Raw genomic sequence first — 26637 nt, forward strand, 5'->3', positions numbered from 1 at the left:
AGAAAACTTTAATTCACGATATCTTTTTCTCGTGTTCTGTACGTCGTCAAGTTTGCTGTGAAAACCCCATGAAAATTCGCCTAGTAGTTTTCGAAACTAGCTTGTTCAACCAGATTAATACGCAGACACGAAGGTTTTATAGTTTATTATTAGTATAGATGAGAGGCAGTCTTCTTTCCTGTCTCAGTACAAGAACCTAACAGATCAGAAAACTGTAATCACGTTTCTCAGTACCTTGAAGTGGAATACAGTGTTTATATGCACATGTAGTTGTACGCATTAGCTATTATCCAGTGAGTTCTTCGAAGTGACGGCGCTGTTACGTAATCCAGCTGCATGACATTAGCTTCAGAAGCAATGGGTTGCTCTCCTTGGCCTGAAGCCAGTATGTTGAGTTAAGTAGCTGGATGCGGAAATGCCTGTCCTGCAGCAAACAACAACGGAAGAACTTCTCGGTTCTACACGCACTTGACCTTCACGGCTGCGACTTGGGAGGAGAAGCAAGGTCGTGCCGGACGAGGAACAGCTGGCTTTTAAAACGCCGCCTCCGCGCCTCCTGAGACAACAGACGACGCACAGTATCCGACGCAGCCACCATGGTGTCGAGAACCGCCGCGTTCGCCGTGCTCATCGTGGCGCTGGTGTTGCTAGCCTGCTGCAACGCAGGTAGGTCTTAACGCTACACGTTAATCTCAGTCGGGTCTCGTGGTAAAGCGCACTCCTCGACACCCAAAGGACACGGGATAGAAAAACCTCTCGGCCCACGTAATATTTCGATTTGACTTTAACCTAGCGGTTACCTCTCTGTGACCTGGACATTCGCCAGTAAAGACTCGTTCAGTTTCCACGTTAAACCCCAGTGCGATTACGGGGTATGTTAGGGGCGTCCAGTTGAAAGACACGCCAAGTCATTGAGCCGTGAGGAATTAATATTAAAAATACTATACAGCGTAGCATATACGACACACGCTAATTTCCGAGGGATGGAGGATGTTTCGTACATTCTTCGTACTATCCTTGCTCTTTTTCGTCTTCTTCTTCACTTCATGAAGTGCTTTTATATCCTGTTCTGTCTTAACTGAAACCATGCGTTCGTCAGTCGTCCTACATTTCTGTTCCTTTAACTAATCTGACTTCCCCATTCTGGTGCTACGTTGTTTCCGTTCCACACATCCTTGCTTAGTTTCTTCACACTGTATATTAAGTTTTTCTCAGTAATTTTGTTTTGTTTTGTTTTGTACTTGAGCTCTGAAGATACAGTCTTCAACGTTCCTTAAATATTTTATTATATCCGACTGTATTCTTCCCTTTCCTTTCGTAGTTTATGAAATTCGCTTTGATATATTGGAATAGTGGTAGCCATTACTGTGTAATATTTTAGCTTTGTAGCATTCGTTGTCTTTTCATCAACTCTTCTGTGTAGTGTTGTCTTGTCGCCAACTCTTCTGTGTGTTGAGCCATCATCTGAAACTTATTTCAAATGGTTCAAATGGCTCTGAGCACTATGGGCCTTAACTTCTAAGGTCATCAGCCCCTAGAACTTAGAACTACTTAAACCTAACTAACCTAAGGACATGACACACATCGATGCCTGAGGCAGGATTCGAACCTGCGACCGTAGCAGTCGAGCGTTTCCGGACTGAACTGCCTAGAACTGCTCGACCACCGCGGCCGGCGAAACTTATTTAATTTATTAATGGCTGAAAACGTGACACCTGTTCCTTGGATTGTTAATAAGTGCTATTTTGAAGCACAGCGGAAATTTTACTTTGAAGGCCATTTCTTCAACATTTTTTTAAACAAAGGTTCTTAAATACTTCATTACTTTCATAATTTAACCAGATCTGATCATTGCCGTCAGAGCTTCTCTTACAGGGTTTCATATATGCTGTACCTTACATTATAGTTCCCTAAGGAAATCACTATGAGAACTAGTATTAAAATGATCTGAAATGATCTTAAGTGGCAGTATGAGTTAATTATGCCGACTATGAATTAATAGAGTTAATACATGCATTACTTATACTACTGCAACTGAGGCCACTAAGAGTGACAATAATAATAATAATAATAATAACTTGTAAGAACCCTGCTGGATCGTGCGATGCAGTTAGTCTTTTTTCCATCTTCCATATGGCTCCCTTTCTCTCTGTGGGCTATTTTTCTTTTTTCAGTCCACTTGGTTCTCTTTCTTTTGGAACATCATTCTCTGCGTGTACTACCAAACAATTCCTCCTCTGACTGAACAGATTCCACTGCTTCGATCTGAGGTTTCCTAGTCCCTCGTCCAACGTATGTCATAATCTTGTGTGTAAATCTCATTATTGGAAGTCTTTGAACACGTCTATGAATTTTAAATATTCGTTTGCTGGCAGGCACTTTTCAGTTTCTTTGCACGATTCCAGTCGCATCTGCAAAGGGTAGACCTCACAATCCTTTCTCACATCACGATGTTGTGCGGATCGCCTTTGCTGTGAGAATTAAAACTTCGTTTGCGTAGAGAGACTCATGTTTGATAACCGTGCTGTAGTGTCTAGCCTTTCTATGTGTAGAGATGCACTTTTTGTTACACACACACACTGATCAGTCAGACGACCGACCTGTTATCGATAAAAAACCCGTTCAGGCGATAGCAGCGTCACCTGGCGAGAAATGACTACTAGTCAGACACACGCATGGTGCATGTAGTATCAGTGAGCGTGTTCCCGACCGCTGCACATTTCATGAACATAGTCGAAAACAAGACAGAAATAACAATCGTCATTAAGGACCAAAAAAGTCTAGCAATTTAACTGGTACATCGAAAATTTTGAACAGCCGTTTCTTGTCGCCTCTGCCCGCATCTCGTGGTCGTGCGGTAGCGTTCTCGCTTCCCACGCCCGGGTTCCCGGGTTCGATTCCCGGCGGGGTCAGGGATTTTCTCTGCCTCGTGATGGCTGGGTGTTGTGTGCTGTCCTTAGGTTCGTTAGGTTTAAGTAGTTCTAAGTTCTAGGGGACTTATGACCACAGCAGTTGAGTCCCATAGTGCTCAGAGCCATTTGAACCAATCTTGTCGCCTCTAATCGATGTTTTTAGAATCTACATCTCTCATCTACACCAGTAATAAAACTGTAAAGCCTTAGTATCTGTCTGTTTGTCTGATCACACTGTTCTCCCAACCCACTGGACGAATTTAAATGGGATTTTCACAGGTAACTTGACCGTAGCTTCGAGCAACATACTGGTTTTATATAATTGGAATCTGATAACGGAAAGAAGATATCGCTATTTAAAGTTTTATCTAAACGCGTCATGTCTGCCTCTTTGTCTGTTTAAACACACTAATCTGCAAAAGTACTAGACAAATTTTCATGGGAGTTTCACAGGTAACTGGAAGATAGTTTGGGTTGTTTCTGTTGCTGTTGTGGGTGTACTGGCCTTCAACGGCGAGGTTATCAGCACCACAAAGCTTGCAGCAACATATAGGTTTCATTTAATCCAAAACTAATCAAGGAAAAAATATAACAATTTATTTGCCTACAGTTCAGTAACTTGGATGTTAATCTTCACAGTCTAGTACACCAAAGAATCAATAGAATACTGTGTTACCTTTTTAAACTCAGTGAGGAACGTATTTTCGGAAGTTTACGTCAAAGACAGCATCATAACAGAAGCAGAAACTTTGATTGGAAGTGTCGTAGGCCAGAGAGTTTTTATACCCTGACTCCCGCTTATTCATAACAATTTACCATTTCGCGTTAAACGTGTGCAGTTCCCCGTGAGCTTATGTTATGCCATGGCCACAAACAAAGCAGCAGACCACAGGATGCGTGTTACGGACGTGGATCTTAGTATAAGTTGTATTTCGCACAGTTTCCTCATGTGGCTCTCTACCGTGTTAGTAAATTAAGCAAGCTCTTCGCACAAGTATGTACTGGAGAATCATACTGCTTCAAACGATGAATAAAAGAAACTTTATAAGTCAACAATGAATTCCATGTGTATTAAGTCTCGGGCACAGCTTTAAAGACCGGATGACAATTATTGAACTATATGAACAACAACGTACACTACTGGTCATTAAAACTGCTACACCAAAAAGAAATGCAGATGATAAACGGGTACTCATTGAACAAATATATTATACTAGAACTGACATGTTATTGTATTTTCACGCAGTTTGGGTGCATAGATCCTAAGAAATCAGTACCCAGAACAACCACCTCTGGCCGTAATAACGGCCTTGATGCGCCTGGGCATTGAGTCAAACAAAGCTTGGATGGCGTGTACAGGTACAGCTGCCCATGCAGCTTCAACACGATACCACAGTTCATCAAGAGTAGTGACTGGCGTATTGTGACGCGCCTGTTGCTGGGCCACCATTGACCAGACGTTTTCAGTTGGTGAAAGATCTAGAGAACGTGCTGGCCAGGGCAGCAGTCCAACATTTTCTGTATCCAGAAACGCCCGTACAGGACCTGCAACATGCGGTTGTGCATTATCCTGCTGAAATGTAGGGTTTCGCAGGGATCGAATGAAGGGTACAACCACGGGTCGTAAAACATCTGAAATGTAGCGTCAACTGTTCAAAGTACCGTCAATGCGAACAGGAGGTGACCGAGACGTGTAACCAATGGTACCCCATACCATGACGCCGGGTGATATGTCAGTATGGTGATGACGAATACACGCTTCCAATTGGCGTTCACCGCGATGTCGTCAAACACGGATGCGACCATCATGATGCTGTAAACAGAACATGGGTTCGTCCGAAAAAACGACGTTTTGCCATTCGTGCACCCAGGTTCGTCGTTGAGTACACCATCGCAGGCGCTCCTGTCTGTGATGCAGCGTCAAGGGTAACCCCAGCCATGGTCTCCGAGCTGATAGTCCATGCTGTTGCAAAAGTCGTCCAACTGTTCGTACAGATGGTTATTGTCTTGCAAACGTCCCCATCTGTTGACTCAGGGATCGAGACGTGGCTGCACGATCTGCGGATAAGATGCCTGTCATCTCGACTGCTAGTGATACGTGGCCGTTGGGATCCAGCACGGTGTTCCGTATTACCCACCTGAACCCACCGATTCCATATTGCGCTAACAGTCATTGGATCTCGACCAATGCGAGCAGCAATGTCGCGATACGATAAACCGCAAGCGCGATAGGCTACATTCCGACCCTTACCAAAGTCGGAAACGTGATGGTACGCATTTCTCCTCCTTACACGAGGCATCACAACAACGTTTCATCAGGCAACGCCGGTCAACTGTTGTTTGTATGTGAGAAATCGGTTGGAAACTTTCCTTATGTCAGCACGTTGTAGGTGTCGCCACCAGCGCCAACCTTGTGTGAATGCTCTGAAAAGCTAATCATTTGCATATCACAGCATCTTCGTCCTGCCGGTTAAATTTTGCATCTGTAGCACGTCATCTTCGTGGTGTAGCAATTTTAATGGCCAGTAGTGTAAATTAGTTACAACTAAGGCGTGCGTACACATTATTCAACATGTAAACGTCGCTACTGATATTCGGATTTAGGTTATGACATGTTCGATATGCCTGCCATCATTGGCGGTGATGTGGCGCAGACGAATAGCGTAATTCTGCATGACCCGCTGATGTGTCGGAACGTCGATGCAGTCGATGACATCCTGAATGGCTGCTTTCAACTCAGCAATGGTTCTGGAGTTATTGCTGTACACCGTTTCTTTAATATCGCCCCACAAAAAGGAGTCCCATGTGTTCAAATTCGGAGAATATGGCAGCCAATCGACACCCATGCCAGTGGCCTCTGGGTATCTCAAAGTCAGAATGCGGTCCCCAAAGTACTCCTCCAGACATCACTCTCGTGCTTCGATGGGGTCGAGTTCCGTCTTGCATGAACACAGCCGCCCGCTATGGCTTAGTGGTTCTAGGCGCTTCAGTCTGGAACCACGCGACCGCTACGGTCGCAGGTTCGAATCCTGCCTCGTGCATGGATGTTTGTGATGTCCTTAGGTTAGTTAGGTTTAAGTAGTTCTAAGTTCTAGGGGACTGATGACCTTAGATGTTAAGTCCCATAGTGCTCAGAGCCATTTGATCCATTTTTGCATGAACCCATCTTGTCGAAATCAGCGACATTTTGGATAATAGGGATGAAATCATCTTCCAAAGTCTTCATGTACGTTTGGTAGTCACCCCGCCGTCAAGGAATATCTTACCGATTATTCAGTGACTGGACATTGCACACCACACAGTCACCCGTGGAAGCTAAAGAGACTTCTCGATCGCCGGCTTCCGTGACCGAGCGGTTCTAGGCACTTCAGTCTAGAATCGCGCGACCGCTACGGTCGCAGGTTCAAATCCTGCCTCGGGCATGGATGTATGTGATGTCCTTAGGTTAGGTAGGTTTAAGTAGTTCTAAGTCTAGGGGACTGATTACCTCAGATGTTAAGTCCCATAGTGCTCAGTGCCATTTTAACCATTTTTGACAAACCCATCCAAATGAAAGTGGGCTTCGTCGCTAAACCAAACCGTACCTGCGCATACGAATTCCCATCATGCCCTGCGGCCGGCCAGTCGTGCAGCAAACCGTTCAGAAGTCATGACGACTTTATTTCATATACTTCAATAATTGTCATCCTGCAAATACTCGAGCAACGCCTGGCTTGCCCGCTACTGCTCTATAAATCTGTGTTGCAGTTCGTCGATGGTTGTTCTCCAAATCTGCTGTTGACAGATAATGGTTCCCAAGCAAAGAAATTGCAATAAATTTATCGTGCCTGAAACACGTCTCGCCACATGTATGTTTTCCATAACTGTCGTTTTCGTAGACCCTGCAGCTCCTGAAACGAAAGTTCGCGTGAGGCGCGCTGAGAAAAGGTGCACGCCAAACACGACGTTCAAGAAGGACTGCAACACGTGCTCCTGCAACAAGTACGGGACAGCCGCTGTGTGCACTCTGAAAGGCTGTCTGTCGCGCTCTACCAGGGGTGAGTCACCTGCCTTCCTCCTCACTCACAGCTAGACTGCCAGCCAGTTACAACCCAACGTCAGTCGCCACATCGAGATCTTGGGCGTCTTATAACTATGCATTGTTGAGGTCGGTATTGCAGAACTTATTTGACCACTCTGGACCGATCCATTTGTTTCATGTGTTATTCCCAGTTAAGTTTACAATTTTCTGTCCTATCCTCTAAATTAAAGTTACCTGACTGTTGCCAATACGTACAGGAAGAGAACAGAATCTTTTTTAAATATTATACTATAGAAAAATACCGATGATTAGATGGCTATATCGCATAACTGTATGGAGAGGCAGTATCAAATCAGACGAGAAAGAATTCGTAGCACAACTTGTCCAAAAGAAGAGATAGTTTCATAGATCACTTCCTGAGACTTCGACAAGTAGTTAATTTGTTAACTGGGGATAGTGTGTAAGATAAGAGCTATAAACGGAGGACATGGCTTGAATATAGTCAGTTCGTTCCAAAGGGTATTGTTTGCAGTAGTTTCGTGTAGATGAACAGGTTTACAGAGGACAGATTACTGAAGAGAGTTGTGTGAAACTGGGGATAGTGTGTAAGATAAGAGCTTTAAACGGAGCACATGGCTTGAATATAGTCAGTTCGTTCAAAAGGGTCTTGGTTGCAGTAGTTACGTATAGATGAACAGGTTTACAGAGGACAGATTACTGAAGAGAGTTGTGTGAAACCAGTCTTCAGACTGAAAACCAGAACAACTACTGTTGCCTAATATGTATTTTACAGATATGATCTCACAAGCAATATCTTATGCCTGGCTTTAAACTTAAAATGTTAACAGCTTTCCTTTTCCTTGTCTTTTCCTTTGTCACTTCCGTCCAGTCACTTCCATATATAACAATAGTTCCTACTAATACTAATCTTAACGCAGTTTCCTTTTTCCTCGAGAATTCACACATACCTGTGAAAACTTGGCTAACACGTTTCGCGTTCAGTCTTCTACGTTACTGACAGATACTATACACTACTTTTGAGAAATGTCTTGCAAAAGCTAATTCTTTGTCGGTTTTGTAGCTTTTGATTAGTAGCGATATTGATTCCATTCTTCTAATGCATATTACTTGCAAGCGAGAAGGTAGTCTTTTAGATAATAACCGAGCTGTGACTATAGGCCCGTTTATATCGCCGTTAGCAAAATATTCTTTTCTTGTGTTATTTTAAAACGTTCATTACATCGATCAAGTTTTGTTTATTTGTTTTCTCGCAATGTATCAACTTGTTGCCCTCACTAAAAAGCAGGAACGCAATGAACAAGACATTAGTCCTCCTTAGCTACAACAATACACAATTCTCTTGTCATACTTCAAACATATTGCACCCCCACCCCCTTTTGCCTCATGGCCACCTGTGACAAGTTGCAAATGTGTTCCACTGGCGTTTCTAAGAGACAAGTTCACAAAAACATTGGTTTAAATGGTGAAACCATAACTGATAGTGTAGAGTGGATAGTGGAACATGTTTTATGCTCAAGAATTATGGCTTTTTGGAGAACGAAAATCTCCACTATAAAAACCAACATTCGTTTCCCAAACAGAGATCTTGCAAAACTTAGTTCCCTCTGTTTCTCAAAGAGATCCAAATTCCTGCAGACAACGGAGCTCACTTTGATGCCGTGTTCCTTCACTTCAGAAAGGCCTTTGACACCGTCCACCGCTGCCGTCTAGTGCGGAAAAATATGAGCTTACCGAGTATCGGACCAGATTTGCGACCGAACGCAAGGCTTTCTTGCAGAACTCCACTTGTCGCTCTTAGCTGAAAAAGATTGTCAGGTGTGGCGCTAATTTCGGTCGTACCCCAAGGAAGTATGACAGGAGCTTTATTGTTTAATTTGTGTGTAAATGATTTATCAGAAAGCGCCGGAAGCTGTTTAACATTGCTTGCAGATGATGTGGTTGTGTGTAAGAAAGTAGCAACGCCAGATGATAATATCGATTTGCAGATACGTACAGATGTATGTACTGTGCACTCCGTGCAGAGATGTATGGTGTCTGATGACTGATGAAGGCTGCAGGCACTGGCAGATGACCCTAAACCCAAATAAAAATGATTCAAATGGCTCTAAGCACTGTGGGATGTAACATCTGAGGTCATCAGTTCTCTTGACTTAGAACTACTTAAACCTAACTAACCTAAGGACATCACACACATCCATGCCCGAGGCCGCAAATAAAAGTAACGTATTGAACGTACGTACGAGAAGAGGCCCACTACTGTGTAACTACACTAATGATGAGAAATTGCGCGAAACAGTATCTACAGTAAAACACCTAGGAGCAACTATCTAGAATGACCTTACGTGGAATGGCCACATAAAACAAATTGTGTAAAAAGGAGATGCCAGACTAAAGACTCACAGGATGAATCTCAATGAAATGTAACTCATCCACGAAAGAAGAAGCTTACAAGGTGCTTCTTCGGTAGATTCTTGAGTACTGTTCATCAATCTGGGAGCCTTACCAGGTAAGACTGAGAGAAGACGTACATAAGATCCAACGAAGAGCAGTGCGTTTCGTGACGGGGTCGTTTGGTCGGTGCGAGAGCGCTACAGAGATCCTCAAAAAACTCAAATGGCAGACGCTACAAGAGAGGCGTTGTGCATCACGGAGAGGTTTACTGTTGAAATTTCGAGACGGTAGTTTCCGGAAGAGTCGGACAAGATATTACTTCCTCCCGAGTACATTTCGCAATACAACCACCCAGTAGACGACGAGCTGCATCAACGATCTGCTTCCGCCGCCTTCTATCTCTCGCAGTCTCTCTCTACCCTGCGGAAATTCCTAATGCTGCGATGTCCTTCTCTGTGTCAGCTCTTCACCTTGTACGAGGTCGGCCCAATGGTCTTCTTGCCTGGACAGTACCTTCAAATGCTTTCTTCGTGATTCTGTTGTTTTCCATTCTAGCCACATGTCCAGCCTATTATAGTCTCCTACTTTTTAATTGACGGATGATAGTGGGTTGCTTCATTAACTGATAAATTTCATTGTTCTTTCGAATTCTCCATACGCCATTCTCCAGCACAGGTCCCCAGATTTTTCTCATTACTTTTCTTTCGAAAACATTCAGTTTCTCTCTTTCATTCTTTGTAAACGTCCAGCTTTCTGAACCGGACAGTACTATGTGGCAAATGATAATGTTGTACATCTCTGTGGTGACTTACAAAATTTTACTTTTGATTGGGTTGCTTAATGAATACAGACATCTTGACCCTGACGGTATTCTTTGTTTATATCCATTGCTATGATATTTGTACTGGTGAAACGTGATCCAAGGTATTTAAACTGAAGAACTTTTCTGGATTTAGAATGTTGGTCAATTTCAAAGTAAGGATTTAGGTTTATGACCCGACCTATCTCCATATATGCAGTTTTCTCTTGGTTAATCAAAAGCCCCATTTTGCTGGCACTGTGCCTGAGAGATCTGTACATGCCTTTCAGTTCTTCTTCAGCTTCACTCAACAACACTATATCATCTGCAGAAGCCAGGAGTTTTACTTCACTGTGTTCGAACCTGACACCATTGTGTAGATGTAAAGTACTCTCCCGAAGCACTTTCGCTAATGCAAGGTTGAAGAGGACACATGAAGGAGCGTCTCCTTGTTGTAAGCCTATTTTAATTGGAAAGCTGGGGAATATTCATCCTCTGAACTTCTATGCTGCCTGGGGGCCGTCCATGCACAGTTGTTTCATCTTAATTATTTTACTGGGTATACTAAATTCTCGTAATCGCATAGGTTTCTTTAACAGACAGTTCCTTCAGTCGTTCTATATCTCAATTAGGTTTTGGTGTGGCTTTTGGTTGTTGGTTCCAAATCATTTTGATTTCCGTCTTTCCTAGCACTAGGAAATGATCTGAGCCAATTTCAGCTCCTCTGTACGTTCTGACGTTTCTTACAAATGTAGTGCAACGTTTATCTGTCATAACATGGTCAATCTGATTTACTGTTTTGCCATCTGGAGAGCACCATGTACTTCTGCGTATTTCTTTGTGAGGGAACATCGTCGAGAAAATTCTCATATTCTTTGACAGTGCAAAATTGATCATTTTTAATCCATTTTCGTTGGTGGTCGAGTGCTTGCTATGTTTTCCTACTGTAGGGATGAACATATCCTCTTTACCTATTTTTCACTGAAGTCCCCTAGGATAGTTCTCAGATTTCTTGTTGGAATACTTTCGACTACTCTAATTCTTCATAGTGCTCATCTTTCCAACCCTCAGCCCATCTTCGGTCGGTGCATGGGACATTTATAAATGTTATGTGGTACCACTGCTGTTTGATTGTTACGCAAGACATTCTTTTGTTAATGGGATGGAAGTCTTAACCGGATTAACAATCCTTTTCTTAACAGCAAAACCAGTACCAGATTCATGGTGTTTTTCATCTCCCCCATAAAATTCTCAAGAATCCGTCTGGCTGTAAATATGGCATCTATAGCTGATCTTCCTGGTCGAAATCCTTGTTGTTCTTCGCTTGATTGTGATTCTACCTTAGTCCTGATTTTCTCTAAAATTATCTATCCGTACATATTCATGCAGTTGTACAGTAGTTCTATTCCTCTGTAATTCTCACAGGGCGCCTTGTAATCTATCTTGAAGACAGGTACAGTAATTGTCCTTGTTCAATAATCACGAATCTTTCTGTATATCCATACTATCCTCATTACTCTATACGGCTACTTTTAATACGGCGACTAATTTCAATGAGTATGTTATGGAACTCATGGGAAAGGAGCAAGTAAGGGACCCTTCTGCTTTGAAGTAGCATCTGTGAAGACGCTCCTGTACTGGTTTCCAGTTGACGTCGCTCCTACTGACCCTCGCCGTTCTCTTGGTTCCAGCCGTGGCGTGTACTCCGGGGACGACGTACAAGGAGCAGTGCAACGTCTGCCGCTGCGGGTCAGACGGCAAGTCCGGCGCCTGCACCAGGAAGGCCTGTCCTCCGGGAAGCTACTGAGTGGTGGCCGTGCACGCGGGGGAAACCGCTAATCGACGGGGCTCTCTTACCTGAAGCTAGAACTATACAGCAATATGAACCAAGCAATGTGTGATGCGTTCGTCTGGTAGGACTATAACATCATATACGACGCATCCAGGTGCTAACGAGACGAAGTGACACGCTGATATAAGAAAGGTGTTCCTTTATTTTATTCTACCAACGAAATATTAAGTGCATACGACTGTTGAATGTTGATTCTCTCTGTTATTGACTGAAATAAGAAATCTTAAAAAACACAGAAAACTGTAAAAATTATGAAAAATTAAATTACAGTTCTTTTTAATTTGGAAATAGTTATTTTTTATGAAAATCTAGGAAACCCTACAATTCCTGGCAACTGCTAAATATGTCCAGGGATCAGACATACGTCCTAATCTCCGCCTGCTCCCTCTCTCTATCCTTCTCTTCCTTCCCCCTCCTTTCGTCCATCTCCTCCTCCTCTTCCTCCTCCTCCTCCTCCTCCTCCTACTACTACTACACGTCCTCCTCCTCTTCCCAACTCTGTCCATCACTTCCCCCCCCCCCCCCTCCCATCCCCTCTACTTCTCTTGTCCCACACTATATCCATCTCCTCCCTCATCTCCCTATCATATCCTCCTTCCACTTTTCTGTTTCCATTTATTCCCCCTTTCTTTGTCCAACTTTTCCTACCCCACTCTCTCTGACCTTATTCATTATTATTGCAAACGGAATCTTGATTGCAAATAGAAATGAAAATGAATGCATAAATCGGTACTAGAGATACAAATCCAGCTGCTGGAGGTATGAGGATAGTAGCTTTAATCACAATATTTCGCATGATCTTAATCTACCAACAGGTAGGATTATAAAGTTAGCCAATAACGCAACTTTCCTGTTTTCTGTTAAAAATGACTGCGAAAAGGAAAACAAAAACTTAGATTTTAACAGCACAGCATAGCATGTTCATTCTCGCAGTCGATTTAACAGAATCTGTTCGTTGTACAGTGTGTAACAGAAAGAAATTTACGACACAAGTTGCAGGACGCATGTCTCACTCGTGGACGAAGAAATTGTACTATATGAACATGGGCCTGGAAACGCTTTGTTTCCATGTTGCAACTGATTTTCTTCATCTCATTAATCATGGGAAACCCACACGAACAGAACGCTGTATCATACCACATGCAACTCTTGCACAGATGTTCACTATGCCCTGCGTTGGTGATGATACATGCATCAACCCGCCTTTAAAGTGAATCTCGGATGTGTTGATGTATCCCTGAAGTATTGCGTTTGGTTTTGCAGCCTTCCATAATATAGGGACGGAGACTGAATATCTTGTACTGGGGTTCCTTACACAAAGGCTTTCAGATGCACCGTAAACGTTAGTCTAATGTGTTTGGGTCCGGAGAGCGTGGAGGTCAGGCTGCTACATTCGTGGGCGGATTGTTGAATAGATATGAACTAATCGCTAACTCTCCACGCTCTCCCGATTTAAATCATCTGGCATCGTCCGTGCGTAGCATTTCAAAAGCCTTGTACATGAAACCCCACTACACAACATTCTTAATGTCCAGACAAGAGAGGGCAGTGATACCACAATCAGAAATCAAGTAAACAAAAGCGCACAGGAATTCATAAACTATAAGCATAGGAATTCGCTTGCGAGAATGTGTCACAAAATCTGACTGCGGGAAAGTAATTTTCAAAGTGCCCATCTGGTTCCCCGTCTGTTTAAACACTCGTAATGGCAAGAATACTTTCTGAATTCAACATTGTGAATCATTACACTTTTAAACTGATAAACTGGCCCTGGAAAATCTCAATGTTCCTTCTTTTATTATTTGATTTTGGCTCACCTATTGCACAACGGAAACACAGACACACTACTCTTGTCTTGAAAGTGCGTCGCATTTGCTGAGCTAGAGCTAATTACAGAGATGCGCCTGGGGTAACGCATTTTTTTTTAAGGCAAAGTATGCTTAGTTCATCACAAATCTGAATCAGTAAATCAATACCTCATAGTTTGGAATGGACATTGGATGTCGACAATGGCTTGACATGAATTGAATCAGCAGTTGGAACAGGGAAATAACTCCATAAACCCGTTTGTTGGGAAATTAAAAAAAAACGGTATAACTTATGCATCATTCATTGATCCAGAAATTATTTTTAATTGCACATCCAGAACAACAGTTCCATCCGTTTGCACTGTTCAGACAATTTCCAGGTATTGTACTTTGACTCGTAAAATTAAAAAAAGTTGATAGATCTGTTTCCTTCTTCCAACTGAGTAAAAATGTGTCTAAAAATAAAGAAATAAGTCAATAATGCCTTTCAAATTTTATTCAAACTTGTAAAAACATAACACTATAGGCTATTGGAAAATGTATATTATTGAAAAGTTTAAAATGGCATCAATTATTTCACTCTAAGAATGTGCAGAAAGTTTTAGAGAAAAAAAATTGTACACAAAAATCACTCATCATCATGATTAGCTGGATCCGAGATAGTAGGCCAGGTCATTAAGTCCTGGTAGAAGTGTTTCTTTTCTGTAGGTATGTAGGTGATTATCTTCTCTACGTGTTGCATTTTTTTCTCATTTAAGGGTATTTTTCCTGTGTATGCAGTCTCTGTAGGAACCGTTATTTCATACAATAACTTTGGATTTTGAAGGACAAATCTTGTCTGAACGATGCCATCAATGAATTCGGCTGTTACAGAACCCTTCAAATCAGTTGAATATTGAAGGTGTCGGTATTTATACAAAACTTTGAATGTTTGTGAGTACTTTTTATTGATTTCTCGAAGAACTTTGGCCACCAATACTTATAGTTCATGATCTGTTCTGAAGTCACCTTTCTCGCAGAATATCCTGATTCTCTCACTGTTTGTATCAACTCACAGTACTGTCCGGAGTGTATATTCTGTCCATTTTCCTAATCTTATGCTTGGCTGTACCAAAGATCCTATCATACTGCAGGAAGGAATGTCCACGAATAGGAAAATATTGGTGAATTGTAGTAAAACATCCAAGTAATACCAAGGCAAGTAGAAAACTGAGGACAATATTATTTCGGTTTTGTCCACCGCAAGCGTCGCTAAAAATGTGAAGTTCTTTAACAGTTGGACTCACGTCCTGAATCTTCAACCAAAGTAGGCTACATACCTCATCAGGGCCTCATTTAGCCACACCTTCTGGATATGTGTAGAATTTTGCTGAACCTGTTTTCACATCATGGAAACAGAAAATGTACAACCAAAGCTTTCTTAGACAGAACATCTCTTGCACTGGAATTTTCGGCAGTGGAAGATTTTGCATGTAGTCAAAGACGAGGCATCCTACTTCTTCTCTTTCATTGCACATTTGCAACACTTCTTTTTGTTTGGAGTAAAATTTCTTGGCTCGACGTAAATGGACCATCTTTTCAGCGACTGCGACACGTTTTGCGGTGTCGTTGACAACTGGTGATTTGATCTTCGTTTCCAATTCCTCACATGTGCTACCGACGTCAATTTGGAGCCTCCCAAATCTATATCCTTGGTTCTCATTATAATATTTCCGATAAAAATCGTATTTGACACTAAATGCGTAATGAGGATATTTCTCACAAAACATGGTGCAAAGTTTTTATGTCCAGCTCATCACTTAGATATTTAACTTCCTTACTTCAGTAATGAGAATGGTGTATTGAGAACTCATGTATATGATCATCAATGGCACCTACTGTTTGTGGAGGTAACACATTACCCCGGTTCATGTGTTTACCGCACATATCAATTGCAGATTTTCCAAAAGCAATTAAAGTAGTCAAACGGAAAAGCGCTTTATTTTTGATGGCATATAGAACGGAAAATGCACTTCTACAAACTTGAATTCTTTTGTTCGCATTGTTCAGAACAAAGAAATCGAAAACGTTGTCACGTTTCTTAGGGTTTTCGTTCTTTGAACTGCGGCGTATTGGATCATGTATTGGATCATGTATTATCAGATCGATTAGGAATGTATCTTGTTCATTTTTGTTCGTCCGTCATATAAATTGTCTAGAAAATATTTCTTCTCTCCAGGAGGGAAGTTGTCTTTACATTTCAGCTTGCAAGAACACGAAATGTTGGTGTTTGATTTTGCAGGAATAGTTGACTTTGACTCTTGTACACAAGCGAACAGGTCACGCACTCAGAATAACGTATGTGCTACTTAATAGTACACAAATGAAAACAAGGAAAATGAGCAGCGGTCATTCGGTCAGTCATCTTCAGGTGAAGTAAAGTAAACTTAGATTTGGTTTAACGTCCTGTCGACATCGAAGCCATTAGAGACTGTAACAACCCTACCACAACAAAGCTCAGAATTTAATAATTGTGGTGTTGCTCACGCTGCTAAATACTGTATTTTCGGGCAACAACAGTCATATTATGCGCAGGTGTCATTAGAGCACAGTTAATAAAGTCATATGACGTAATAATCAAAAAACTAGGCACTCATCTTTTTGTGTTTCCCACGCTGGTCTCGTCGTAAAATCATGGCTCACTCGTTGAAAATCTAGGTGGTTATGATTCCAAGCTCGGATGCAAAGAGGCCTAAGTTTTATTCTGCTATATTCAAAAGTTTTGTAGATGCGCTTCACAAATCATTCTTGAAGATTACACTTTTGCTGGACAATGGTGATGTAAAAAAATAATCAGCACTCCGAAATTAAGTTACACTTCCTTTTAATTGCTTTTATTGCAATATCACGTAAACACAAAACATACTTGAAACATCTTCCTCACAGTCACTGTTAAAGTTCACATTTTATAAGCGGACTACAATACGCGTCTTTCCTACATGACGTCCAAGACTTGACTTTTCCAAGGTCCGACTCTCTAACAACTCAACAACTAACTAATAATCGCTTACGCGCCCAAAAATCAGAGTTACAAGTACGTCAAAGATCATAGTGACAAAAGAAAGAATACACATAAGAATAATACCATTGCAATATAAACATATCGATGTATCACAAATGTAATCAAATCTGAATGTTGTCTCAGAAATATGTCAACTACTTTACAGAAACACAGTAGAATATTACTGGTATCGAGAGGTTCAGGTGAGGTGCCGTAATGGTTACGTAATTCAAGTACCATTACAAGACGGAACTCAAGCTCGCATTGTGTTAAGGATGGGGAAGAAAGTGGGCCCTGTCCTTTCAGAGGAACCATTCCGGCATTTACCTGGAGCGATTTACGGAAATCACTGAAAACCTGAATCTGGAAGGCCGGACGTGGGTTTGAACAGTCCACTGTGCTAACTATTGCGCTACCTTACGCGGATTCAATTGAAGAATTCTGTGAGTATAATGTACCTCAACGAACAGAAGGTAGAAATGATAATATATGGAGGATGTACGTTAGCAGAACAGTAATTGCACTACTCCTTTCTTATTTACAATACACGTACATGTAGTAATTTTCGACTACACAGGGTATACATAAAGTCGGAGAAGACTTTCAGTTATTTATTGCAGAAGAACCAAACGTTATACAAATATCATACATATGTCATTTTCAAGAGTAACCTTGAAAGTTTTTTTTTTCATGTATACCATGAAACGTCCCCTTTGAACAATTTTACACGACTGTGCTTAACCTGACACACAATATTTATAGCGCAACGCAATCTGACTTTCAAAATTCCCTACAAAAGAATGGCCCTGACTAACATTAAACTATACCTTTCACAAATCACTTACCTCACAAAAATCTTCGCTGCTCAAGCTACTGCAATACAGCGAGCGCCACTACTGCCAGCTAAATAAAAGATTCAAACTATGGAAGGCACTAACTACTGATGGGGATAGTTAGCAAATGAAAGATATTAATAGAGAACAAAGAATGTATTTACCTTGATATCATCATACATATAGCAGTTCATGACAAATTACAAAACTCCGCCATCTCTCTCCCCACATCCACCACTGCTGGCGGCTCACCTCCAACTGCCCAACGCTACGCGCTGTTCACAGCCAGCTGCCTAACACTACAATGGTTGAGTATTACAACAATGCAAAGCAGCCACAGACTGCACAAGGCACAGCCAGTGATTTTTATACAGAGGTGGAGTTACCAATAAAAAAACCTAAACAGCCTACTTACAACCATCACAACGTAGTTTCGTAATTTGCCGATAGTCAGCGTTAGTCGCAAACATTGTGAGTTCAGGTGTGGCGAGCTGTTTCATGAAATGGCCTCCCCGATCACCAGATCTCATTCCTTGTGACTTCTTTCTGTGAGGCATATTAAAGATCTGGTATGTGTACCGCCTCTACCACGTGATGTAGCAGAGCTCCGGAAGAGAATATGGGAAGCGAATGCCACGGTCGACGATGCCATGCTGGGACGGGTATGGCAAGAATTTGATTACCATATTGACACCTGCCGGGCCACTCATCGTTTGCATATCGAATGATTGTAAAAAGAAAAAAAAATTCTCTTCAAAATGCAATATGTATGACATCTGTAGAATGTTTAGTTCTTGGGCAATAAATAATTGAATGTGTTCCCAGACTTTATGTACACCCTGTATGTTGTGCACAGGGTGCAGAAGAGTACTGTTTCTGCCTTGGCGCACACTGTCCTCGTAACCCTTCAACTGAAGACGGTTGACTGAATGACCGCTGTTATTTTGCAGAGTGTGCGCTGCAGAGTGCCATTTCATTCTGGAAACATCCCCGAGGCTGAGGCTAAGCCTTATCTCCACAGTATTCTTTCTCCCAGGAATGCCAGTTCTGCAAGGTTCCCAGGAGAGCCTCTGTGATGTTTGGAAGGTAGGAGACGAGATACTAACCAAAGTAGAACTTTGAGGAGGCGGTTGCGATTCGTACTTCGGTAGCTCAGGTTGTAGAACACATGTTCGCGGCAGGCAAGGGGCGTGACTTCGAGTCTCGGTTCGGCACACGGTTCTAATCTGTCACGAAACAGCTGTTGGTCTTGCTGCCTGATATGTTGACGGCATTAAATGGAGTGCTAGTGACGCACAACCAATGGCCGGCCGCTGTGGCCGAGTTGTTCTAGGCGCTTCAGTCAGGTTCGAATCTTGCCTCTGGCATGGATGTCTGTGATGTCCTTAGGTTAGTTAGGTTTAAGTAGTTCTGTTCTAGGGGACTGATGACCTCAGATGTTAAGTCCCATAGTGCTCAGAGCCATTTGAACAATATTTTTTGCACAACCAATAGTCGTGAAGCCGTGTTCAATGCATACCAAGTAGTGCGTAAGTTTGTACCTGACGTTCAGAAGAGGGCCGAAATATTTTCCCTAATTTCTTTTCTATTTTATTATTTTGTTTGTTGTTTAAGAGGTTGTCTAATCAAATCTTAAGAGCCACTGTCTCATATGTTAAGTCTGCTTAATGCTCATTTGTGCCGCGTAGAATTAATGGTTTATTGATAACTGGTTGGGTTAATATCCTGTGTATCTGTCGAGTCAGAATGTTGTCTGCCGCTGATGTGCTTATGTTTCAGATAATTGGCGGTGGTCGACGCGAGCAAGCTCCGATCGGGGTATCACGGTGGATGAGTGAAGATTGAGGACCTGGATTGGTGTCTGTGGTTATGTTGTTAACGTGCGGCAATTCCATCTTGCCGGTGGAGCGTTGTGGTTTTCTGCAAGCTTACTTGTAGATCAAAGTTGAGTATATTTTTATTTCACCTTCTGGTCCGTGCATCTCCTGTATCTGTTAGATCGTTTCGGTTTGCTCACGTCAATCACCAATTTACCGTGAAGTTGAGGCTGTCCCATGTTAAGACAATTTCATACGTTATTATATCGAATGTATTTATTATACTGGATGTATTATAATTCTGTTAAATTGTCAGAAATTTTAAGACCAATTTTGGAAAGATCTGAGCTAATTGGACTTAAGTGGATTAATGTTCTTAGCCGGGTCCTGAGTTACATGAAAATTTGTTCCTATGTTAGTTGAATCATGTTTGAGATTTGATTAATTGTGGTTTTATGAATATTGTTTTAACTAATGAAAGTTTGCTAAGCAAATTTTGAAAGATCTATATTTGTTGGACTTAATGCATCCACTTAGTTGTGGAAGTAGTTTTAGAGTTTTGATGTGAATTATATGAAAAACAGTATCCATGTAAGTTATGAAGCTTGTGAACTTTAATTATGGCAGTTATATTTTATTAATACTGGTTTTATGAATATTGTTTTATTTAATGAAAGTTCGTTAAGCAAATTGAGTTTGTTGGACTTTATGCTTCTTTAGCTGTTGGAAGCAGTCAGAGTTTTGATGTGAGTCATGTGAAAAACTGTTCCATCTAAGTCATGAAGTTTGTGTGATTTAGTTCTCTCAGTCATATTTGATTAATGATGCTTTAATGAACATTGTTTTAATTAATGAAATATGTGTTGCTACTGTTAATTTGATAAAAGCAATATGTTTGTAATAAAGAAGTGTGTGGCAACTACAAACTGGTTATGTGTTTAATTTCGATGTCTCGAAAGAATCCATACATCAAAGTAGTTTATTTTTCTTCAGTATATTCACTAAACACTTAAAATCCAGTCTGAGGTTCTCTTACGTAAGGTCGGCCGTTAATAACTGATGCTACAACACTTCACCATAAAGTTCGTATGTAGCGATCAAGGCACTCGACAGTCTTTTCACAATTCGCAAAATATGCTGTAGTCTGCTGTCCTAAACCACTATATTCCACTCCACTTGATAGCTTTCGAGCGTCGCAACATACATACTTGTCCCCGGACGTGGCTACCAACCCCACTACTACCCCCATGTGCGCGGCACGTCTGGCTCTTAGCATCGGTCAAAACCAACTCCCTCTCGTCAAAGATGGCCGCGCTATGCACCCTCGAAACGACTGCCTAACTCAAAACAATGTTTGACAAAAAAATTACGAATATTCTAAAGCTAAACACAAAAACACATGCGAATCATTGAAAATATGGATATTTTCCATGCCGTAACAATCTTAAGTCCATTTCTTTGTTTCTTCCACCGTTTTTTCACAAATAATGTTCTTGCTTTTCCCGGATTTTTGATACTAAACATAAATAAACAAATAAAAATACGTACTTAGTTACTCATCTACATTTTTAAACTTTAGAATGCTGTCACTAGTTTCCTATCTTTAAATTTATTTATTAACAAAATCACAGTTTCTCTCAGTCGAATCCCATATTTCGACCTCCCATTCAAAAATGGTACAGATTTTGCTAAATCGGCTAGGACTGCTCGATGCAGCTCTACTAGCCGCATCCGTGGACACTTTCTTTATATTAATCGGCCAAAGCATTGCCGAGATATTACCTTCTGAACTTTCATAAATTTACAATTTTTAAGACAATAATTTTTAAACTTACACATTTTTGTGGCGCGTGTAGATAATTTAGCTTAACATATTTTTCTGTCCATGAGTGCCAACTCGCACCCCCATGTCACTCATAGTTCCGTTTTTATCAATTTTATAAATTTCTCGAAGCGCGCAAACACGGCCGTACGCACCCCTGCCAAGCTTCCTGCTCGGGTTTTTCCACGGCCGCGTAATAGCTATCCGTTCACCACGGCCCCTTAGTAACCGCCAACCACGTGCTCTGTGGCGAAAAACTGCCACTCTAATCTCCGGCCACAGCTTGTACGCTCACAGTTACCCGCACTTGCTACTACATAAACGCAGTGCATGGTATCGCAAGTAGCACCAAACTAAATCTGCCCCCTCAGAAACGAAATAATACACAAAAATGAACTCTACAATTGATAACAGAAGAATCGAAATGAGCAAGTCCCTATATTGTCTTATGCGTCAGCGCTGCCTATCGTAACTTAACCAAACTTACTCTAGATACATTTATTCATCAGCAGTTCCATGATGCTGATATGACTGGCCAAAGGCTGTAAGTAACAAAACATAAACGAACCGAAGGTTGACCAGCAACTTTTATTGCACTAAATATTGTCCTTTTTTCTCAGTCTTTTAATTTTGATGCACTACATATCTTAGTAGAAATTACGCAGCACATACAGTAAGCAGTAGACCTTTTGTTGTCTTCTGTGGTGTGCCTCCGACCTGCATCAGTGCTGCAGCTCAGACCTCAGGCGCCATTTCTCAAGTTCTCGTGCCAGTCAGCTAACCCAATTCTATCAGGAACAAACAAAATTCACTCAATCAGTTTCCTGTCAGCAAAGGTGTCTGGGTACCAAGTACCGATTGGATGTAAACCCACCCCCTCTGTTATCCAGACCTGACACAGCTAAAGCCAAGTTTCAGGACGAAACCTAATACAAACATATAGATGGTAATGTTACCAAGAAATACATTCTGGCTAAATACTTTTCTTTGATCGCAACAATTTGTTCCATTCAAGAACAAAAACGGCCCAAATCGCTGCAACTGTACAACATTGAGACAAGGTTTCTCTAATCAAAGTGAAACTAAGAAAATATGTGACCAGAATAGTATTCAAAAATTTATTATGTGATGAGTTCCATGGCAGGTTACAGCAACAACCCTGTCTCTAGTTTTAACCCAAACTGCTGCTCAATGACCAATGAAAATTACATCACTGCAAACTGAATAAAATCAAATATATAAAATACTCTGTGGCACAACATAATCCTCAAATCAGCCCATCATCCCCTGAAACTGAGTAATTCTACACATATAAACAAAAATAAAAACAAAATATATATCCCCACAAATCTAAACATGTCTTCAATGAATAGGAGAACATATTATATGTATGCCATTCGGTTCCATATTCTCATCAGTCAATCCCATGCTGATCTATCTCCACCCCACGCACCATTAAAAGTTTGTGTGTGACCAAATCACAATCACCACTCATGAAAAACTGAACCAGTATTCGTATCATCATAAACAATAAGAAAAATCCCACTCAATGTCCCTCTATCACATTCACCTCCTATCGTGTACATGTAAGTGTTGTACAGTGTGTGACGTCTCCTGGGCAAGTCATTTGCCAAATCGGTGTAATATATGTGAAAAAAGAAACATGTATCTGTATTATTATTATTATTATTTCGTTTCTGTATGAACGGTTGTCAATTATGCAGAGTCTGTAAAAAAGGAAATAATCGTTTTTCATTTTTGCGTTTCTGCAATATTTATGTATCTGTATTTTGCAAATAAAGTCTGTCGTCGGCAAGTGTGGAAATCGAAGCAGACAATGATAATGGAAAAAATTAACAAAGATATTTATTAGCGTACTAAACTGATTATAAATAGTGGAGGCTTAAATGTTACTCTCTCTGTCTTCTTGCAGCCGTTAAAGTTGTAAGAGCCTGTGACACTAGCTTGAATGCTTGGTTAGTTATCTATTTTTGTTCTTTGTTCGGGAAAGACGCCATTGGAGACTAATGTATAAGAAAGATGTGTACTTTGAATTTATGTTGATTTTTGAACATATGAATTGTCAAAAATACTTGTAATAATTTATTACTAGCTTGCCCAGTATTTCATTCCACATTTTTAGCTATTTTCACCATGTTTAGAATTTTCCATGAAGCAGAGCTGCGTCGTGATCGCGGGAGCCGCTGCCCCAACAAATTCAAATTATAATTGAATGAAAGCAGTTTTCCCGCATTTAACGGTACATTAAAATTATTTCTTTCAGCTTCCCGGAGACATCAGCGGAGAATTGTGGATTTTATTATGTCATTTTCAGGTGGACATGGGCATCTGCTATTACAATCTCAGTGACGTAAATAATTTACGTAAATCAGAGTGCTGAAACTTTACTTGTGTGATATCAGAGACTGATGTGCGGAAACGTGTTCTGGCTAATAATAATATTAAAATCAAGTTTCATTTTTGGTTTCATGCTCTCGTGTTAGTCGTGGTAATCAATAGTGTTCACATATTAAAAAATCCACTGCAGCTTTTATGTTTAGCGAACATAGCATACTGTAACTTCTGTACGTGTAAATAAGAGTAATTTTCAGTGCATTTCAGAGATGAAAGTAGAGAAGGACATGTTCAGTTTCATAATTAGTTACAGTAATTAAACCGTGTGCCATTTCTAACAGGTCAGATCAGGGATATGTGAAAATAGTTTGCAAATTAAAGATCACATGTTCACAGCAGGAAATCTTTTAGTGTTGTGCGTATCCCCACATAATAGGTCGCGGTGCACAAAGTTAAAGTTTTACAACTATAGAAACTAATAATGAGAATTGCATGTTATATTTTGTGCCCACAGCAACTAAAATGATATGCGACATAAACTACATATAAAATCAAAAAGTGCGCGGTGGGGATACGCGACAAGTGACTACAACTGTTGTAGCCTGTATCACTAGTCATTACGAGAGAATTAGCTGTGTCAGCCAACTGTTTCACAACCTCAGGTACCACTATACTTTTTCCAAGATAAACATGAAAACCACTAGGCCACCCAGAAAATTCTTAAAACTAAACACATATGTAAATATGTGAATCTTCAGGTTTTGGCGGCGCAAAGACTGTTCCATTAAGTTTCGGGTGTGCAGCCGCAAGAAATTTCCTTCTTCTTCTAATATTTCGGCTGTAAAACGTTCAGCCATCTTCAGAGTGAGCCGCAAGACTGCCGCTCAAGTGCTTCCTTCGTCCCTTTATACTGCTGTACCGCGCGACTGCGCATGCGGCCACAGATGCAAATGCGCCAGAGACGTTGGTCGGTGGCAGAGACGTGCATAATGCGCGAGTTGTATCTATGACTCCGCAGTTGATCTTTGTTGGCATATCGATATAGCATTGTGAGCTGCACTGTGACGACGTCTTTGCGAGTTTATTACAGCAAGTGCCGGATTCCAGGATTTATCAAGATTGAAACCACTATCTCTATTAATTAAGTTCGTCGTCAAGCGAATTTCAATTGCCTCCTTTACAATAGAGTCCCAAAATGACGATGTAGTTGCAAAAATTTCGACTTTCTCATACAACATACTGTGGCCATTATCAATACAGTGCTCTGCCACGGCCGACTTGTTAGGTTGTAAAAGTCGTGTGTACCTCTGGTGTTCTGTACACCTTTCTTGGACAGTACGAGTTGTTTGTCCGATGTAAGAGAGGCCACGTGTTCTGACCTCCACATATTTCTTATTTAACAACGAATTTTTTGAACAGGCGGACGGAGTTGCCATGGGTAGTCCCTTACCCGCTCTGGTGGCCAATTTATTTATGGAGGACTTCGAGGAGAAGGCGCTTGAATCTGCTGACTTGAAACCCACGGTATTCTGGAGGTATGTTGATGACACCTTTGTAGTTTGGCCCCATGGTGAAGAAAACTTGCAAGTCTTCTTAAGACATCTGAATTCCCTCCACGATCAAATTAAGTTCACAATGGAAATTGAAAAGGAGGGATGCCTTCCATTCTTGGATGTTTTGGTTCGGCGCAGAGAGGATGGCACTTTGGGACATGAAGTATATAGGAAGCCGACACACACCGATCTGTATTTACGTGCAAATAGCTCCCACCATCCTGCCCACACAATGAGTGTTGTCCGAACTTTGACTCACAGAGCGCATATTATTTCTGACGAAAGCAGTCTGCAAGATGAACTTTCCCACTTACAAAGAGTGTTTGAAGACAACGGGTACTCTCCACAACAAATACAGAGGGCACTGAAAATGAAACCGAAAGAGGCCACAAAGAAAGCAGAAGAAGATGAAAAAACATTTCAATCCATGGCCTTTCTGCCATATGTGGGTAGCCTCTCATCAAAAATAGGACGCATTCTCGGCAGACACAAAATAAAAGTGATTTTTCGTCCTCCACCTGAGACAGCTGCACTCGTGGTCTCTGTCAAAGATGATTTGCTGCTCCGAAAATCTGGAGTTTGCAAAATTCCATGTGAATGTGACCTCTCTTACATCGGACAAACAACTCGTACTGTCCAAGAAAGATGTACAGAACACCAGAGGTACACACGACTTTTACAACCTAACAAGTCGGCCGTGGCAGAGCACTGTATTGATAATGGTCACAGTATGTTGTATGACAACGTCTAAATTTTGACAACTACATCGTCATTTTGGGACTCGATAGTAAAGGAGGCAATTGAAATTCGCTTGACGACGAACTTAATTAATAGAGACAGTGGTTTCAATCTTGATAAATCCTGGAATCCGGCACTTGCTGTAATAAACTCGCAAAGACGTCGTCACAGTGCAGCTCACAATGCTATATCGATATGCCAACAAAGATCAACTGCGGAGTCATAGATACAACTCGCACATTATGCACGTCTCTGCCGCCGACCAACGTCTCTGGCGCATTTGCATCTGTGGCCGCATGCGCAGTCGCGCGGTACAGCAGTATAAAGGGACGAAGGAAGCACTGGAGCGGCCATCTAGAGGATTGGATCCCCTCCTTCGAAAGCGTCAGATTGCAAAGCCTGGGCTACTGTCAGGGTGGAATCTCCGTCTTCGAAGATTGTGTTTGTCTGTCTGTCTGTCTGCCCGCCCGCTGCTTGCTGCTATCACTGTTCGTTCGTCCAGCCGCCTGCCTGCTCGCTGTCCATCGCCGTCGTCGTAACCACTGCCGCCGCCGCCGCCGCCGCTGCTGCTGCTGCCGCCTGCTCTTCGTCCGTCTGTTCGCCGCCGACCATCGCCGACGCTAACGCCGACGCCGACGCCGCCGCCTGCTGCACGTCCGTCTATCCATCGCCGTT

At 41.6% G+C, this 26637-nt stretch overlaps 1 protein-coding gene across 2 annotated transcripts; it reads left to right on the forward strand.

Moving 5' to 3' along the window:
* The first annotated feature begins 399 nt into the window (after positions 1 to 399).
* On the forward strand, positions 400 to 12284 carry LOC126203133 (serine protease inhibitor I/II-like). 2 transcript variants are annotated; one of them, XM_049937381.1, is made up of 3 exons: positions 421 to 666; positions 6791 to 6949; positions 11836 to 12284. In XM_049937381.1, the coding sequence occupies exons 1-3, from the start codon at positions 597 to 599 to the stop codon at positions 11949 to 11951; spliced, it is 345 nt and encodes a 114-aa protein (XP_049793338.1). In that variant the 5' UTR covers positions 421 to 596; the 3' UTR covers positions 11952 to 12284. The 2 variants fall into 2 exon arrangements, 1 of the variants encoding a protein (XP_049793338.1); XR_007540225.1 differs by lacking the exon at positions 6791 to 6949 and having other exon boundaries at positions 400 to 666.
* The last annotated feature ends 14353 nt before the right edge of the window (positions 12285 to 26637 follow it).

The sequence above is a fragment of the Schistocerca nitens genome, chromosome 9 (genome assembly GCF_023898315.1).
Source record: "Schistocerca nitens isolate TAMUIC-IGC-003100 chromosome 9, iqSchNite1.1, whole genome shotgun sequence".
Lineage (NCBI taxonomy): Eukaryota > Metazoa > Arthropoda > Insecta > Orthoptera > Acrididae > Schistocerca > Schistocerca nitens.

What these genes read in the sequence shown, in the direction of transcription:
- LOC126203133 (XM_049937381.1), top strand. Translation starts at nt 597, where the DNA reads ATGGTGTCGAGAACCGCCGCGTTCGCCGTGCTCATCGTGGCGCTGGTG. An exon ending in GCTAGCCTGCTGCAACGCAG is followed by an intron (nt 667 to 6,790) that starts GTAGGTCTTAAC and finishes TCGTTTTCGTAG; the next exon opens with ACCCTGCAGCTCCTGAAACG. An exon ending in TCTGTCGCGCTCTACCAGGG is followed by an intron (nt 6,950 to 11,835) that starts GTGAGTCACCTG and finishes TCTTGGTTCCAG; the next exon opens with CCGTGGCGTGTACTCCGGGG.